The 17,907-nt window shown below is 40.1% G+C and overlaps 1 protein-coding gene across 1 annotated transcript in view; it reads left to right on the top strand.

The window, feature by feature from the left end:
- LOC117485999 (anion exchange protein 3-like) overlaps positions 1-17,907 on the top strand; it is an 85,942-nt gene that overhangs the window by 38,482 nt on the left and 29,553 nt on the right. The window contains 8 exon segments of the mRNA XM_034134717.1: positions 628-724; positions 726-840; positions 12,376-12,518; positions 13,814-13,918; positions 13,920-13,952; positions 13,954-13,993; positions 15,898-15,938; positions 15,940-16,034. Coding sequence (XP_033990608.1) covers positions 628-724; positions 726-840; positions 12,376-12,518; positions 13,814-13,918; positions 13,920-13,952; positions 13,954-13,993; positions 15,898-15,938; positions 15,940-16,034 — 669 coding nt within the window.

Here is a 17,907-nt window from a genome sequence, read left to right as displayed (position 1 = left end):
CTAACACTGTGTTGTGAAGCCCTCTGCTGGTGAAGAGACCACAATGCAACCCAAATACTATAAGCATGTCAGTCAGCAGCACTGTTGAATTTATAGTGAGTTATTTATATTTCAATATCCACATTTGAAAGCATTGTACCTCATTATTTTTGTATTTCATTCAATAAGCATGTCATTCTTTGGAGGTACATTTGTGTCAAAGTGATTTGTATGAACAGATCATCAATCCGTGTCTGAATTGTAATTTGTACATCACAACACAATCAACTGAATGGCTTAGGGTTAGTTCAGGTTGGCAGTAATCATAGACTTTATAAATAGTGACCAGACTGCATGCTCTCATTTTGAAATAAGAAAACCATGTCAAAGGGAGGCCATCGTGGGCTTTTGAAAAATGGCCGCAATTATTTTTTTTCTTTTTTCGTTGAGATCCGTTTTATATTTGCAAAATCATTATAAGCATCCATATATTTGTTGCATTTGTGGAAGGTGTCTTAGATTCAAAGATTTCAGTTTTGGTCTGTTCATACAAATATTAAAAGGATAGCCTACCTCTATATAATGATGGCAACATTTGATCATCTTTAATCAACTTTTTTCTTTGTGTCAGTGCTCACTCAGGACCAGACCCCCTCAAGTTCAACCAACAAATCGTGCCTGGTTCCGTAGGAGGCCCGTCCACCATCGGCTGGCTGGCGCCCAGCGGAGCAACTATGACCTGCGGGGAGCGGATCTGCATCGGCAGCATGACCGCTCTGGAAACCGCCGTCTACCAGCAGGTGCCCACTGACGAGGCCGAGGCCCAGATGTTGGCCAGCGCCGACCTGGATGACATGAAAAGTAAGAAGCATCATAAATGAAGGCTTTCATTTAAGCTATACTGTCTTTTTGTACTACTCACATTAGCATATAGTTGGATAAATAGCCAAATCACCAAGACAATTGATGTGTTTTGTGTCACAGACTGGTATTTATTAGGGCTGTCAAGTTAACGCGTTATTAACGCGTTAACGCAAAAAAAAATTAACGCCACTAATTATTTTAACGCGATTAACGCATGTGTATTTTTTGTCCTCGGCCGCCGTAGTTTCAGAGCGCATCGAGTGTAAAATACCATCGACAAGCTGATGCTGACAGCCCTGCTCCTGCCGCCCGCTTGTGGCAGACCACACTTCCACGCTCACCGGCAGGCCCGGACTGGCCATCGGGAGGACCGGGAGGGTGTGTGTATGTGTGTATGTGTTGCGCGACTCGCGCGAGCGAGGCACACCTTACGTGTTGTTGTTGTTAGCATCTGGTGCTAGCTAGCTGCGCTAACGGATATAAGGAGCTGTTTCAATGACATTTCGCCGACAAACTGCGCCGAGCACTTGACTTTATGCAGGTAGCCAGACAGTGGGACATTGTACGAAAAGTCAGCACACTCAGACACGGATAGTACGCGCAACATGATTGCAGCGTCCAGGCAGCTCCTCATGTCGAGCATATATGCCTTGAGCTCCAACGAGCCAGCACAGTGGCTCCCCACACACACACCCACACACACACACACACACAACACACACACACACACACACACACACACACACACACCACACACACAACACACACACACACACACACACACACACACACAACACACATCACACACACACACACACACACACACACACACATCACACACACACACACACACACACACACACACACCACACACACAACACACACACACACACACACACACACACACACACACACACACACACACACACACACACACACACACACACACACACACACACCACACACACACACACACAACACTGGATTATTGTATGAGAGAGGTTCCAGGTTGAATTGAGGCGAATATTTGTAATGTTCAGGTTGTTGTTGTTTTAATATTCATGAGAATATTTGTCATTGTTTCAAATGATAATAAACAAACATATAAAGCATATTTGTCCACTCATATGTTGATAAGAGTATTAAAAACTTGAAAGATATCCCTCTAAGGTACATTTAGAACAGATAAAAATGTGCGATTAATTTTGCGATTAATCGCGATTAATTGCGATTAATCGCAATTAACTATGGACAATCATGCGATTAATCGCGATTAAATATTTTAATCGACTGACAGCCCTAGTATTTATATCAAGCTTCAGTGCATCATAGCATGACATCTTCCATTGAACATTGACTTCGAGATGAGCAAACCAGAAGTGCCGAAATGCTAACTAATTTCCGGGTTGTATAACTCCTTTCTGCACCGCTTTATTGGTGGTGTATTTGACAAACAAATATGTTGTTTTTCAGGGATTTACGGATTATGATAGTCTGCAAATATAATGTAGGATTACATCTGAGTCAGTTGCTATGTGGAAGTACATGTAATTCTGACTCTCTGGGCCACTTTACTGCTACCAGTTTACTGAAAAACTACCTTTTTATTTTCTTATTGCTATCAAGAAATCAAGGCTTTTGAGTGTGGAAGTGGAAGGTGATTTCAACTCATGCTAAATGTACTGTCTGAGATGACTAGTTCTACTTTTTCACCCACGCCACGACAACTGTGTGGGGGAAGTTTGCAAGGTACCTTTTTTCTAGCGCCACTGTGCTCTTCCTCTTCCATCAGACCTTCGTGATCACACCTGCTGTTGCTGCTAGGGTATTTATGATATCATTACCAAGTCCCTATAGCAGTTTAAGTCATTCATTAAACATTCTCAATGTTCTCATTGTGTTAAGCCAACCCACTGTTGATTTACTTTCCCACATCTCATTGGCTCACATCCTGTTTGTATTATTAATGAATTGGTCCTTAATTGAAATTGGTTGGCTAGTCTGTAAGTATTTCTCTTGGTTAATGCTACACTGAAATTAGGATACCATCTTAAAGGGAGAATGGCAAATATTTAAGATTTAAAGGTTACAGCTTAATGTTAGTAGTGTAGTGTTAGTCAAATAAATGGAGATTAGCCTTATATGTAAGTAGGTAAATGAGTAAATGTGAGGTATGAATAAAATAAATTGTGTTTTATGTTATCTTCTGACGAAGAAAGAAAGAAAGAAAGGACCTAACAATTTGAGTTGGCATTGATCTGAATATAAATGACTTCACACTTGTGGCTCTTTGGATCCACTGGACAGCACAGAAAGTTACTTTGTCGGTCTACCTAACAGAGAGAGTGCCATTATCTTGACTTTTTATTGTGGAAGACAGAATCCCGCTGCTTTGATTACAATATAAATGCTTAGTTACAGTCTTATTTTTTCCGTCATAGTAACAACATCACACAGTCTCTCTCAGAATATTGCAGTTTGGTTTTAAGGCTGGATTCATGATTTTTATAAAGCGTTCAGCAGCCTCTACTGGCAGCAAAATATACGTCTGCCTGTAGAACACATTCATCGGTTTTTATAAATTCTGGCTGATTTCATGTAACAGTTTAAACGTTTGTCTTTTTAAATATCAGTCAATGACACATGAATATTGGTAAATGTATTTTTAAAAATACATAGTTGGAGTTTTTGGTTAATCCTTTTCCATGACTGATTATGACTCAGCATCTTTGTCTCCAAAACAGGAAATAGCTTTAGCTGGTAGAAACAGTTTTCCTTAATTAAGAACTTATAAAAACAGACTTTTAAAGTTTGCTTGTGTTATTTGTGCATACTGTGCATTATCTATTCCAATGTCTTAAACAGGACATTATTAACACAAAACACTTTCTCGTACAATGGGTAACACAAAGTTAATACAACAAACCTTACCAGAGCTAAAGTAGGTCATTTGCATTTCTTAACCCTTCTCTTGCGTTAGGTCATACCCCCCCTTCCCATACTATTTTCGGTCAAAATTGACCGGTGTGTTTTGCACAGTGATATCTCTGGAACCCCTTATCCCATTTTGATGGTTGTCATCTCATTTGAACAGTCAAAGCAAGTAGAATCAAGGGGTGACAGACAGAATGACACCAGGGGTGAATTGCATGTTATAATATTGCAGTAAGTTCAAAGATAGTGCTTACTGTACATTACTTTATATTATAAAAATGCTTGCCATGTAGGCTGTGTTTACTGGAGATGGAAATGATTTAGTTACATACAATGATGTATGGGATGTATTGATTTGATACAAGCAAGTCAGTGTTTTATTGTGTACTTTCAACTACAGTATATGGTCCGGACCCACCGGTGGGCCCATCAAGTTTAGCATTCACTGCATTCACTGTGATGAATATAAAATAAGACACTGATACTGTTTTCCTCAATGAACATTTAGAGACAAATAAATATTCAGGGCTCCTCTCCCTCAGGGGCCTCTCCCTCAGGGGGCCTCTCCCTCAGGGCTCCTCTCCCTCAGGGGCCTCTCCCTCAGTGGCCTCTCCCTCAGGGGCCTCTCCCTCAGTGGTCTCTCCCTCAGGGGTCTCTTCCGGGTCTATTGACTGTTGGTCAGGCTCATAGTCTGGATCACTGTTGTCTTCCATTTCTGAGACACCGTCCTCTATCTCTGGTTCAATGTCCTCTTCATCTGTTTCAAAACATTTGTCCCGAGCCTCTCTGACAGAAAATCGCCTAATCGGTCGCCTACTCATTGTGTCACTGAGTCAAATGTGAGCAAGGCACAAATATAACTGCATGAGAGACAGTAAGGGAGGGGCATTTAGCGCAAGAAAGTGAGAGGTTTTTCTTTCTCGAGGGGCACAGAGCTCGCACCTGTGAGAAGGTAGGATACATTGTATCATACAGCGCGAGAAAGTGAGAGGTTCCCGTAACTTAGAGTAAATTGTTTTGTCTGGAAGGTGTGGGGGTACATACGCACAGAAGTGTGTGTGTGTGTGTGTGTGTGTGTGTGTGTGTGTCGTGTGTGGTGTGCTGGTGTGTGTGTGTGTGTGTGGTGTGTGTGAATCGTTGTGTGTGGTGTGTGTGTGTGGTGTGTGTGTGGTGTGTGTGTGTGGTGTGTTGTGTGTGTGTGTGTGGTGTGTGTGTGTGTGTGTGGATGTGTGTGTGTGTGTGTGTGGTGTGTGTGTGTGTGGTGTGTGTGTGTGTGTGTATAACGCAAGAGAAGGAAATGTAACATCTGAAAAAAAACCTGTGTTCACATTATTATTCAAAATATCCTTTATCTGGATTTTGACAAAAAGTGTGTACTCTAGAATAGGTTTACCTAAAAGCCTGTTTTATTCAGGATTCTGGTATAGTAACTTGGCTTGCCTGTTTGAAATAGTGGGTCCTGTAAAGCCGGTATTGCCTCCCCTGCTGATCTGGTGCTGACCAGTGACATGTTTCTCACTGCTGCCTGTAACTTGGCTCCACTGTGGGCATCCCACACATTCTGTCCTCCTGACACCAACCTACACAGCCCCCACATGCACTGATAGCAACAAGCATCCAACAAATAACACAAAAGATGGAGGACAGAGAAATCTCGATATATACTCTGATTCTCTGTGAATAATCATACTTACAATGACAGTAATAGCTATTGAAAATGTCCCACACCTCTCACGTATCCAGGGCAGAATCCTCTCTTCCAGCATCCAGGGCATTGACTCCCATCGATTCCCCTTCAGCTGCCACCCTGCCCTCTGGCCTTTCCCTGCTTCACCACAGCAGAGTAATCATTGACTGCTCACAAACCTGGAAACAGCAAATGGGGCAGGGGCACCCAGAGTCATTCAAAATCAGCTATTGGATTTGTAGAGAGCGATGCCTTGCATTGACAGGCCATGTTTAACACAGCTGTATTTCAGAGAGGACCACTTAATATACAAAAACAATATTTTCATTGCATAAAGTAATGTTGCCGGTACGGATCTGTTCCGGGAAATGCGTAGAGAGCACCAGAAGCCCCCCCCCTCTGACAACAGAAATGACATTTGATAAGTCAGATACAGCATTGAAAAAAGGCCGAGCAGGCTGAATGTGGGTGTTAGGGAGAGCAGAGGAAGAAGCAGTGGTAGGCATGCTAAGCAGCCTACTATGCACCCTTGTTTGATCAGATGCAGAGTGTGAATCGGCTGCTTTGCACATTATCATTTGTGTTTAATCCAATCCCATTATGTGTCTGTTTATTTCTATATATTCCATTAGCCTAGTGAGACTGTTTATTGATATTTGAATTTGTATATACTTGCTACTTTTTGTGTGTCTTTTAAATATTTCTACTTGTGTAATGCTTGACACTGCAGCTTGAAGAAAAATAATTTCCCAATTTTGGGATAAATAAATGATCTACATATCTATCTTTTAATAATAAGCTGGAAATAAGAGTTTGACAGCCAAGCTTGAATCCGTGGCCTGCCTGAACTAACGCTATGCTCAATGTCTTAAATCCTCAGTTTCCCTTACAGTTAAAACGTGTTTAGCCAAAATTGTAGTTAGTTATATACCGACGACATTGTTTTCTCTCTGTCTATGTCTCAGCCCTAATCTTATCTCAGTGAAATCCTTTTTTTTTTAAGAGAAATCCTGTATTGTAAGGATGATGAAAAGTACAGTTTATGATTGATCTAAAAGGCCTGCAGTGTAGAGCTTCTCTTAGTTTATAAACCTGCTGATTGAATTCCATCATTTTAGGCATTTTAGTATTTAGCAGGTGAAGTGGTCAGATGAGTTGGAGATATGGTACTGTATGAAGAGCATCTTTATTAGGGATGGAAATGATGTGAGTAATATTGATGCGTAAGCACATCTCCCACTCACTTTCCAGGGGCGAGTCTGTTGTGCCAGAAACAACGTTTGGGAAATGTTATTAACTGTAATGCTATGGTGTTTTATATTCTACAGAACTACACAAAGTTATATTTGGTGGAAATGTAATGCTATGCCAGGGTGTATGGATAGTCAATTGCTTATATAATACTATTATGGTAATCAGAGAATGCAGACTTCTGTCAGGATTTTTTTAATTGTCCATTACAAGATACAGATTCACTCAAAATGTATGGTCATTAACACCACAATATCTCACTAAGCAGAGTCCTGGATTTTGATTCCTAGGTGTTCTATTTTATCATTTACTCTAGGTGATGCCTATTCAGATAAATGCAATTTTGGGTGAAAAGGCCAACGTTCAAAACTTGACCTTTCTGCACATCACATGGTTGGAAAGTGATGACAACACGATGGAAACAAAAGGCATCAACCCTTTACTCAGATGTTGGTTTTCCAACAGCCAACAAGATCAATGAGCAGTGGACATCATTCAAAAAGGGCGGCACTACTATTCAGTCCCACAAAGTAGACCATCCCTTATCAATACTTCCTTTTGGAGTTGAAGCCAAGTGAAAGTTGCTACCATTTACGCAACTATCATCGTGGATACAGCACCGGGTCCAATGCAAAGGAAATAATTGTGATTTGTATTTTCTGGATGGAAGAGTAATTATTTTTGACTGACTGACACATTTTTGTGCTTGTTTTTTTTTCCTTCATAAGAGTACATAATTTTGACTCCATGAACACAGGCTATTTTTTCTTGGTTGCTTGAGGGAAAAGTCTTTAAAAATCATCAGATTTTGTAGTTGGTTTGCCAAAGTTAACCCTTACGTTGTTTTGCAATACAACAGAGGTAGGCTAGTGGTCGCCTGCGATACCCAGGCTCATCAGATCAGCGAGTCGAGAGCCCTGGATGAGCAGTGGATGAGCAGTGTGTCCACTAGGAGAGAGGAGGATAGGGGGAGGTACCGGCCGTGGAGATGACAGATATGGAGGAACAGAAGAACCAGGGGCATGAGACCTCTGATAACAAACTTGTCGCCGTCCACAAAGAACCAGAACGTCGGTTGCAGTGTCCTAAAGGGCTTCGGCGTCCCAAACGTGGAAGGGGACTTTGAAGAGTTTGTTTTGGATTTTTGATGACTATGACTTGCTTGAGTCAATCCACACTCATCTGGGGTCATCGCCCGAGACTCCACGTAAGTTGTATGCATTCATTTTTTACCGTTCAACAAGAGCTATATTTAATTTAAATTTGATAGAAGTGAGAGTTACGTCGAGCTTCTGACCAAAGAAAATCTGATGCAATCATAACGCAGTGAGATATTCACATGGATGAGCATGATGACGGGATCTCGCTCGTTTACATTGATTATGTAGCATGCCGATTGCTTAATTAATGGCAATATGAAGCTTATTCATGCCCGCACACAGAACAGAGTTGTCCAAGGTATTGAGCGAATCGACTAGTGTTGGACTACTGCCGTTTCCTGCTCTCTTATTGATCCACTGGCACCCATTTGCCTCAGCTAGAGCGGAAAGACATTTCATTGACCAGCAACGTGTTCTCTATTTTTATCACTATTTGGATCAGGACAAGTTCTGTGATGGAGCTAGTTTCCAACTCGTACAAATGTTATGAAGTTGATCTGCCTGCAATTCTTTAGTGAATGTAGTATAATGGCTCATTGAAGGTTCAATTATATTTACATTTCCAAAGGGAACATTGAGCCCTTCACCCCGAATCCATTTTGAAAATGGTTTCCATTGGAATTGATTGTGAATCTATTTTTAATGGCAAAATGGATGGCAATGTCGGTCAGTCGCTATGGAAATATTTCAACAACTATTGGATGGATAGCCATGACATTCATGATCCCCAGAGGATGAATTGTAATGGCTGTAGTGATCCTCTGATATTTCGATAAGCGCTGTCATTAGGTTATTATGTAGATCATAATGAAGTAGCTATTAAACTAAAGACATATCCAATAGCTCAAGATTCAAAGGTTTATTGTCATTTACTACGTTGTAATTTTGTAATGTATGAAAAACTTAGATCGCAGGTTCCTCAACAGTGCAATTTACAAGACATAGACAAATAAATATTGAAAAAACAACAATACAAATTAAAATAGTGCAAGCTCAGGTGTTTAACAGTCGTATGGCCTGTGGGATGAAGCTGTCCCTGAGTCTGGTGGTTTTAGTCCGGATGCTGCGGTAACGCCTGCCAGACGGCAGCAGACAGAACAGTTTGTGGCTGGGGTGATGGGGGTCTTTGGTAATCCTGAGGGATTTCTTCCTGAGCCGCTGGGAGTAAAGGTCCTCCATGGATGGCAGCTCCGTCCTGGTGATGTGCTGTGCAGTTTTCACCACCCTCTGTAAAGCCTTATGATGAGGGCGGTGCAACCGCCATATCGTTTTAGTCAGCCCTAAACTAAAATACTGCATGTTATTATTTGCATTCTGTATTCACTACTGTGACTGTAGAACCATAGTCGTGTTTATCCACAGCAAGCTCTGTGCAATTATCAGATAGTCACCTGTTTTGGGTGTCTGTTGGCCAGGAAGCCCACACCCTTTATTGACTTTGTTTCACCAACAGTAAAATGATCGTCAAAGTGAGAGCAGGGGAATTAAGGCCATGTTTTTTAAAAACGTTTGAAGTCTTGTATCAAAAGGGTAAGTTCATAGTTCTAACAAATGTAAATCTCTTCTGAAAAAATAAACCATTGTTTCTTCAATATTATATTCCAATAGAACTAAACTACACATGAAAAAGATTGAATGCAACGCTACTTGGTTATGTTTAGGATACAAAATGACTTGGTCTAGGATTAGGGTTTTTGGTCGGGAGTTCCAAGTTTGTAGACCCAACTGCTCCAAGGTCCCCTAAATGTGGACTTTGATAAGAACCACATTTTATGTCAGAAATAATTATTATCCCAGAACTTTTCATTTGAGGCTGAATTGACAATGTAGTTTCTTCGTATTGGACCGAACATTAAGCTAGGAGATCAGGCTAGGAGAAAAAACCGGTATGAAGCCTTAAGTGTCTTGAGATGGAGATGAGCCAAGGTTGATAAATTGACTCAAGTGATGCTTACTTGGCCAGTTGGGTCTGAGGACCACAAGAATGAAAAATAAAACACTTTAGGTTAGGAGTTAGAAATATGTGAGCTTATCTGACCTCTGCTAATATCTGCTTCAAGCTAGCTTCTCAAGGCTACTTCATTCATTACAAATAAAAGCCCATCCCTGCTCTGTGTTAAGCAAGCGTAAACAAATGTTATCTGCAGCTTTGGAGACTATGTGACATTTTTTAAAGACTAATGATTTACTGTCTAAACTGGATGTCCTGGTCAGATCCCAGCCCAAGCTAGATTTTGGTTTATTTGATTACAAATATGTTGCAAATTAGATTTGAACACTAATTGGATTTAATCAAGGCCATGGAAAACAAAAAATCAGATCCTAGGACAACATAGTACCTGGCAAGCAAATGAATTCTGCTTTGAGGTTTTTATTTTGAAGGGATTTGGTAATTCTTGGGATTTGCCTGATTTTATAAATGCATAACCATCAGTTTTATCGCAATGAGGTGGTTGGTTACACGGGATGGCTTGTATTCATCAAAATCAAAATGATCTACAACATGTGTGTCTTTATATCGAGTTAACAATCAAGACCAATGAAGAGAATGCTCATATTGACCATGTTAAGTCCCGTCACAGAGCACAGTCAAAGTGGTTTTTTCAGCTCATTGCAAAAGAAAAAGATATTCATCTATGAATGTGACAAGCTCTACGGTCAGATATATTAAAGAAAAACATGTGACAATTCTGGTTAGATTTGACGGTGACTTTTAAAGGCTGTATCTGTGACAGCAACCTCAAATCAGTTATTCCCTTCTATCTCGGGGGCCAACTGCTGCACGGAAACGGAAATAATACAAAATAAACCTCTTAATTCCACACAAAAGGAAAGTAGAATAGACAGTATATTATTGACCAATTTATTCATATAAAAAAAACCAAGAAGAACAAACTACGTGCTTTGCATTTGGCTTCATCCGATTCACTTTGTGCTTGTTTACCTACAAGTATGTCTTTATAAATAAGGTTCTGATTCCAACAGAACAGGCAATGGCTAATTTTACGGTTCAACGATAGTTCAATTTTTATTTGCATAATTTCCAGATGGAATACCAAAATCTAGCAGTAAAAAAATATTAGGAAAATGTGTACTAGAAGAAATCGTGTACCATTCAAAATACAGTGCCACTCCTAGAGTTAGTTGTGACCTTCTCAACACGTAAATATTAGGGAGGCAGCAGTGCATGTGAAGGCAGAAATGCAGGTTAGCCAAGCAGATGTGGAAAACGCCTAATTGATGCTCTTTCTTTTGGCTACTGATCCAAATTGTCCGAAACTGTTGACACTGCAGACATTTTTAAACATTGTATGGGGTGCTGGATTATAACGATGAAAGTAATAAGGTTCTATTAGGCTTTTCTTTGTTTTTTAAGCATGGATTGCTTAATATTAAATGCCCTGGTCAGATACCAGCTCCAGAGGAAAGAATAATAGGTCCTTTTCAACTAGAGTAATTTGCCCTGTCCTTGCCCTGCTCTACGTTGAGAAACACAGCTCATCCAAATCAGCTTGTTAAGTACACAGAGCAGGTGTGGACCCTACTGGCAACAGGAACTTTCAACATAAACATTTTAATTTAAGGTATAACCAGAAAAGAAAAGAAGAGCATGCCACAAACAAGAATCGGACTTACCAGAAACCCCAGGACTTAAATAGAGTCTGAACTGAGGGGATGGGTGCAGGTGTTCAGGAGGTCAGGTGGTTGCAGGGCTGATGGGGAACAGGTGCAACCAATTAGGCCAGGAGAGAAAGGAAGTTCAAAGAGACATGACACGGGGACGATGTGTTTACAAAATAAAACAGGAAACATAAAAGAACAAAAATCTAAACCATGACACAGCTGCAGCAGGTCAAACAAGGACAGCCATCAGAGCTTTCCCTCAGGAGACTACAAGCTGAAATACAGCCTAACTTCATCTTGATTTCCATTTCTTTGTGTTTCCCTGAGGAAGTCATGACGCAGGAGAATGGAACACTGACTGCAGTTTTTTAAACACACACTCTCTCACCTCCACTTCAGTTACCTACAGCTGCTCATGTAAACCATTAGATATTGTGTTTTCTTAGTAATAAAATACATACAGAGGTTTGTTCCAAACTGGATGCAAATGTTGGTTTCTAAACTGTCCCCCAGATGTTTACCGTGACCTTAAATACACCAAACCCATGTCGAAACGTAACCCTATAACCCAGGGGCAAAATGTTCTGCTCAGTTTCCCATGTCCTACAAAGATTCTCTCTTACCAATGGAGCTTTGCCTTCTGTCATTGGATGTCCTTCTGTCCGCTGGAAACGTAAACAGACAAATTAGATTTAGGTTTTTCCAGCATGGAGCACATTTTTGGATAGAGAAAAGGTTTTTTCTTTGGTTCACAGCCCTCAAAAAAGGGCATTGCAGGCTACATAATGCAGTTCCTCCTCATGAAATTGACGCATCATGACTTAGCCATGCTGACCTATTTGCATTTTGACTTGAGAACACTTTGTGTGTGGACAGGTCACAGATTTGAGGACAACCCCGGGGTGAGGCGCCACCTGGTGAAGAAGTCCTCACGATGTCTGGTGACACGAAACAGCAGCGGCTCCATGCCGCTGAGCAGCCTGAAGAAGAAGAGAGCAGCAGATAAGAAAACACATGAGGTTTGAGGACCCCCCCATGCTACATGAAACACTTCAATATGCACCCAAAACATAACCATAAATGGTCAGTTATCCGAATCATCTTTAAAGCAGTATTAAGAGGAGACTCTACAGGTGAATAGGTACACATATTTAACTTATAGTTATCACCATGTAACTTTCCCAGTTGATTACATACACTAAGCCAATTTGTTTTATTAACATTTATATTAAATGTCATGGTTAAATATACAAATAAAGCATTATCTAATGCAACATGTAGGTGAATTGAGGAGAAATAGATAAACATAAATCGTCAGAGGAAAACAAAACACCGAAATGTATATTTCAATGTTTTCTTTCCACTAGTCTGAATGAAGACAACCACAACAATGAGCTGAAATAGGTTAAACTGTTCGAAACACTGAGTTGGATGATAATCATTTATGTGTGTATCACAACATATATATAGCCTCTACATAAATAAATATAGATATTAGCACATTCCTATGTCATTACCTAAAGAAACTTGAACATGCTCCTTGTGTTTCGTTTCCATTTAAAGCAAAAATGTCACAAAAACACACACACTAACCCAAATGAACCATTGAAAAACATAGTTTTGCCTGTAGTGTTTTGTTTAAGACCAAAACATTAGTTAAAGTCAAAATAGTTTTGAAACACTTTTGTTGGAGAAAAAAAAAGTGCTATCAATACATGCAGCCCTTCATATCACAAAGTCACTTTCCATTGTCGATATACATGTATATACAAACTTGTTGTTAAGTATGACTCCATATACAGTAGATAGGTCCTCATAAAGGCCAAGTCTCCTGTAGTGCAATCTCAGTTTCACATTCACATACAGTGACCTGATGAGACCTGAACTTGTGTTCAACCTCAATTTGACAGCAAAAAAGGTCCCAAACACACAAATCAAACGAGTGTTTTATTGTGTTGCTCTGAAAACACTTTGCTAAAATTGAATTATATGATAGAATGTGAATAAATGTCTCTCCAAAGCATTTGGTTATCCTCTGAGTCCAAACCACTCTCAGCTGGATCCAAACCGCTTAGTTAGGTTGCTCCCCATAATGTTGTGTGTCCGCTGTATCATCGGATTAGCTGTCTTTGAATTTATGTTGTTTTGATTTGAATATGCAAGAAAGGGGCAGCCAAACGGTTGTGCTGCTGTTTTTTTTTTAAATAGTTAGTATAGGTTTTAACCTTTTTAAACCTAGTTCGACTGTAGAATATTAAAAGTGAAAGATGTCATTTTCAACAGTTTTTATATGTTCGCTCTACTCCGTCTCCAGCTGTTTGTGGAGCTGAACGAGCTGATCGTGAAGGACCATGAAATGCGTTGGAAGGAGCGCGCCCGCTGGATCAAGTTTGAGGAGGATGTGGAGGAGGAGACGGACCCGCTGGGGCAAACCTCACGTGGCCTCGCTGTCCTTTCCGCAGCTTGCTGGAGCTCCGCCGCACCATCACACACGGTAAACAGCTCCTGAAGGCACCCAGCGGTTTTATGGTCTAATGGTTTCATGTGCAGCTGAAAATACTCACACAAAGATGAGTGGGAAAAGAAGAAGAACTCATCCAGTGTGCTTGGCTTAATATCTCAAATAACGAGATAGATTTGCATACATTTACCATGTTAACATTTAATCAAGTACTCAATGTGCATAATACAAAAGGCAGGAGGAAAGAAAAAGACAATTCTGGTGATTCATTTTTTAAGCCTGTTCCAAAAGTAAATCTCCCAGAAGTACAAAGCTAACGTAAGGCTATAAACAAAACTCCATCACATGGCTGGGCATATCCAGCGCTAAGCTAAAGGCGGCTAATGTTAAGCGTGATGACATGCAGGGCTGCCAACCCTCACGCATTGAGCGTGAGAGTCACGCAATTAACACATATCTCACGCTCTCACGCCACACATGCCTTTCCCTCACACTAAGTTTTCGTCCAAAATAAATGTATATAAATATAAAAATAAGTGAAGGAACAGCACTCTACTACGAGCGGTCTACGAAATGAGACCCGCGGTCCCTAGCACTGTCGCCTAGCAACCTGGACAGCGACACCCTGTTGTTCATGTTTTACAGGTGACAGGTGTGGGCCGGTTTGATAGACACTCCACCAGGGTTGGAGTTATGTGGGAGCCAATGGGAGCTGAGCTCCCATAAGGAGGGGTCTGAGCTCCCATGAAAGTTATTTAGGCTACGTTAACGAGGTAAATCGGCTAAAAGAAAAACATGTTTTCCAAAAGAAGTACGCATCGTATTCTCTCTTGAATGACAATATGCCTGCACTCAGGGATGTAGTGCTGCCGCCGGAGAGCACCGGGACGCCGCTCCGAGCGAGAAAGAGTGAGAGAGAGAGCGCACAGTACCTGGCGTTGTTGTTGTTATCTCAGTGGTTCTCAAACAGTTTGGTCACAATTTATATAAACAATTATCTCCGAGGCACACCTTCATATGATCATTATAGTTATAAAACAATAAGAGAATACATGAAAAACAGTTATGCAATATGACAGTAAAACAAAGAATAGTAAAACAAGAATAAAGTTTAAAAGGGGAGTGATTTGTAAAATATCCATAAAGAAAAGTACAATCTGTTTACAGTTCTGTTTTCAATGGGTGTTGAGAGATGTATCCATAGATCTCTTCAGTTTGCCCTCAAAATGCACCAGATTGATGCTTTTAACTTCAAATATTTAAAAAATAAATCTTCCCGGGGGAGCATGCCCCCTAACCCCCTACAGGATGTGAGGTCCACCCCCACTTAGAAAAATTGCACTTTACCCTGCTTACACCTATATGCCGTGAGCTGAGTCGCGGGTACACTGTGTATGTGCGTACTCCACTGCAGCGCCCGGTACATTAATGGGTAACCCTAAATGTTTGAGCACCCTCTGAAACGTCAAGCTACCCCACAGCACCCCCAAAACTAAATATCTGGTGCCGCCACTGGTTTATGGAAGCGACCTCTAATTTATTAGAGTTAATCCCTGTCAAGTTATGTTTGTCAATTTTTTATGTAAATAGTTTGTACAGGTTCAATACATTTGTAACACTGGACACATGAAAGTTTCTTTTTTTTGTTCTACTAAACTACTAATTCCTGCAAGCCTATATAACTGAAGCACATGTTCTTTAAACTCCTCGTGGCCTCTTTTGGCTAAAACTATTTGTACAAAGAACTGACAAAAATATACTGCGAGAACTTTTTCTACACCTGTGCTCATGGTCAAGATGTATACGAGACTACAGGTGACATAATCACAGCAAATAAAACTATTTAGATCAGACAGAGATACATTAGAATAGTTATTAAACAATCTGGTGTTAGCATTCTGTTTGGATCCTGATCTCCTTGTTTCTTCCTCCCCCAGGGGCCATCCTGCTGGACCTGGAGCAGAACACTCTGCCCGGCAATCGCCCACCTGGTGGTGGAGACCATGATCATCTCCGATCAGATCAGAGCTGAGGACAGATCCAGTGTCCTCCGGGCTCTGCTCCTCAAACACAGGTCAGTCACCAGGCTAACAGTAACCAGTGTCATAAAGCTGGTCAAACTATAAAGTGAATATTGCAAAAGTTAAAAATGCATAAATACAAAGTCATGGAGATAATTGATAATCTCCATGACTCCAAAGAAATTAGGGCATTCACTAATTAGACTATATTTGATTTTTCAACAGGCTACACTGGTTCAGGAATGCTGTTATAGAATTTTAGCACAATTATAAATGTTGCTTTGATTCATTATTAATACTAGCAACTAGTGTTTAGTTGACACATTTCTAGTGAACAATAGCACTGCATTTCCTGCTATTACTTCATAAGTCTATTCATCCTTAGCCAGTAAAGTGCTCTAAATTGTGAAGCTGCAGCAGTTGAAAATGTCCAGTGTGTATTAGCAGTTACTACATACAGCGAGTCCCAGTTCAAACTTAAAATATAAAAATACTGCAATATGTTTATTAGCTGGGAACAAGCACTATTGTTTAACCTTACTCAACAATAGTGTGTGACTTAACATTTAACTTGAAGATTATTATTTTAATATTAATAAGCACATTTAACGTGCCATTACTTGTCAGCTTAATGTGGGCACGTTATTTTTGACTTATGTTTGATTTATGAGGACTCTTATTCTGTCTTTTATAGGTTTGATCTAAATGCCTGAACCAGCACTAATTACAGGGTTTGTTTGTAGTGTTAGTTACCATGGCAACATATCTGGATTTCATCCCATTTAATACCAAAGTTAGATGACTTCAGGTGATTCTTTATCCGTGTATGTACCGACCTGTCAGTGTCTTGTAGTCAGGATGCAGCTGTGTTAACTATTTCAATGTGCTGTAGGTATGGCAGCATGATAAATCAAATCTTCCTCTTCTCCTCCTCTTCCTCCACCTCCTCCTCAGTACTCATCTTCCGGCTGTGTAGTTATTAAAAAAAAAAGAGGCAGGCTAAGGGAAACTGAACAGGGAATTTCCAAATTGTGACATTTAACAACAGTTGGCTAATCGTTAGTGTACTTCCCCGGGGTTGACTAAAGTTGCAAATGTTGAGACTGTGCTGTAGCTGCACTGAGCCGTAAAGTCTTCAGATTAAAAGTGTGAGTCATCCTGGCCCTTTAATACAGGTGTTAAACACATAGTATCTGTAAAAATAATGTGCTTTCTCTGATAGATTTACTTTCAATCTGATGGTAATAATTATGATGGACAGGTTGATCATCCCGAAAAATCATTTCAACCCATCAAAATCACTATTAATCGTCAATTATAGCAGATGTTTTTATAAAAGAAACTAACATTCAAATTGGCACCAGTAGTTTAAAAAATGTATAATAAGCTGCTGAAATTTCTTTTTATGTAGTTAAACATGTCATAAATCCCCATTTTAATATCTATTTCATATTGCTCTAAAAACATTACTTTAAACAGCTGTATTTGTCTTAAGTCTTTTTCCAAAAACTAAACTTACAAGATGTATTTGACCAAATAACAATAACGTTATAATTTACCTTCATCAAATACAAATGTTCACTGAATAAAGCTTGAACGCATCATACTGTAACTCAATGGAACCAAGCAGGACAGTACTTCCCACCAGTTGCTAACTGCTAATGCTAGCTAGCTCTCCTTCTGCGGATTTGTTGTTAACATGTAACGGCCTTTTCATTACTACAGACCAAGAATAAAAAACACAGTGATATAAGCGTGTAAAACATCTTAACTAGCATGAAACCACCCTTTTAACGATTGTTTTACTTTTCATAAATCTTGACTCAGTATGTGTTTGGTTTGAAGTCAGACAGACTTAAAACACAGGATTTAGGATGAAAGCAAATAAAGCTGTCAGCAGAACTTGTTATTTTAGCCTTTAAGGTA

This window comes from Trematomus bernacchii, unplaced genomic scaffold (assembly GCF_902827165.1).
Source record: "Trematomus bernacchii unplaced genomic scaffold, fTreBer1.1, whole genome shotgun sequence".
NCBI classification, from domain to species: domain Eukaryota; kingdom Metazoa; phylum Chordata; class Actinopteri; order Perciformes; family Nototheniidae; genus Trematomus; species Trematomus bernacchii.
This window is presented reverse-complemented; position numbering and strand designations above follow the sequence as displayed.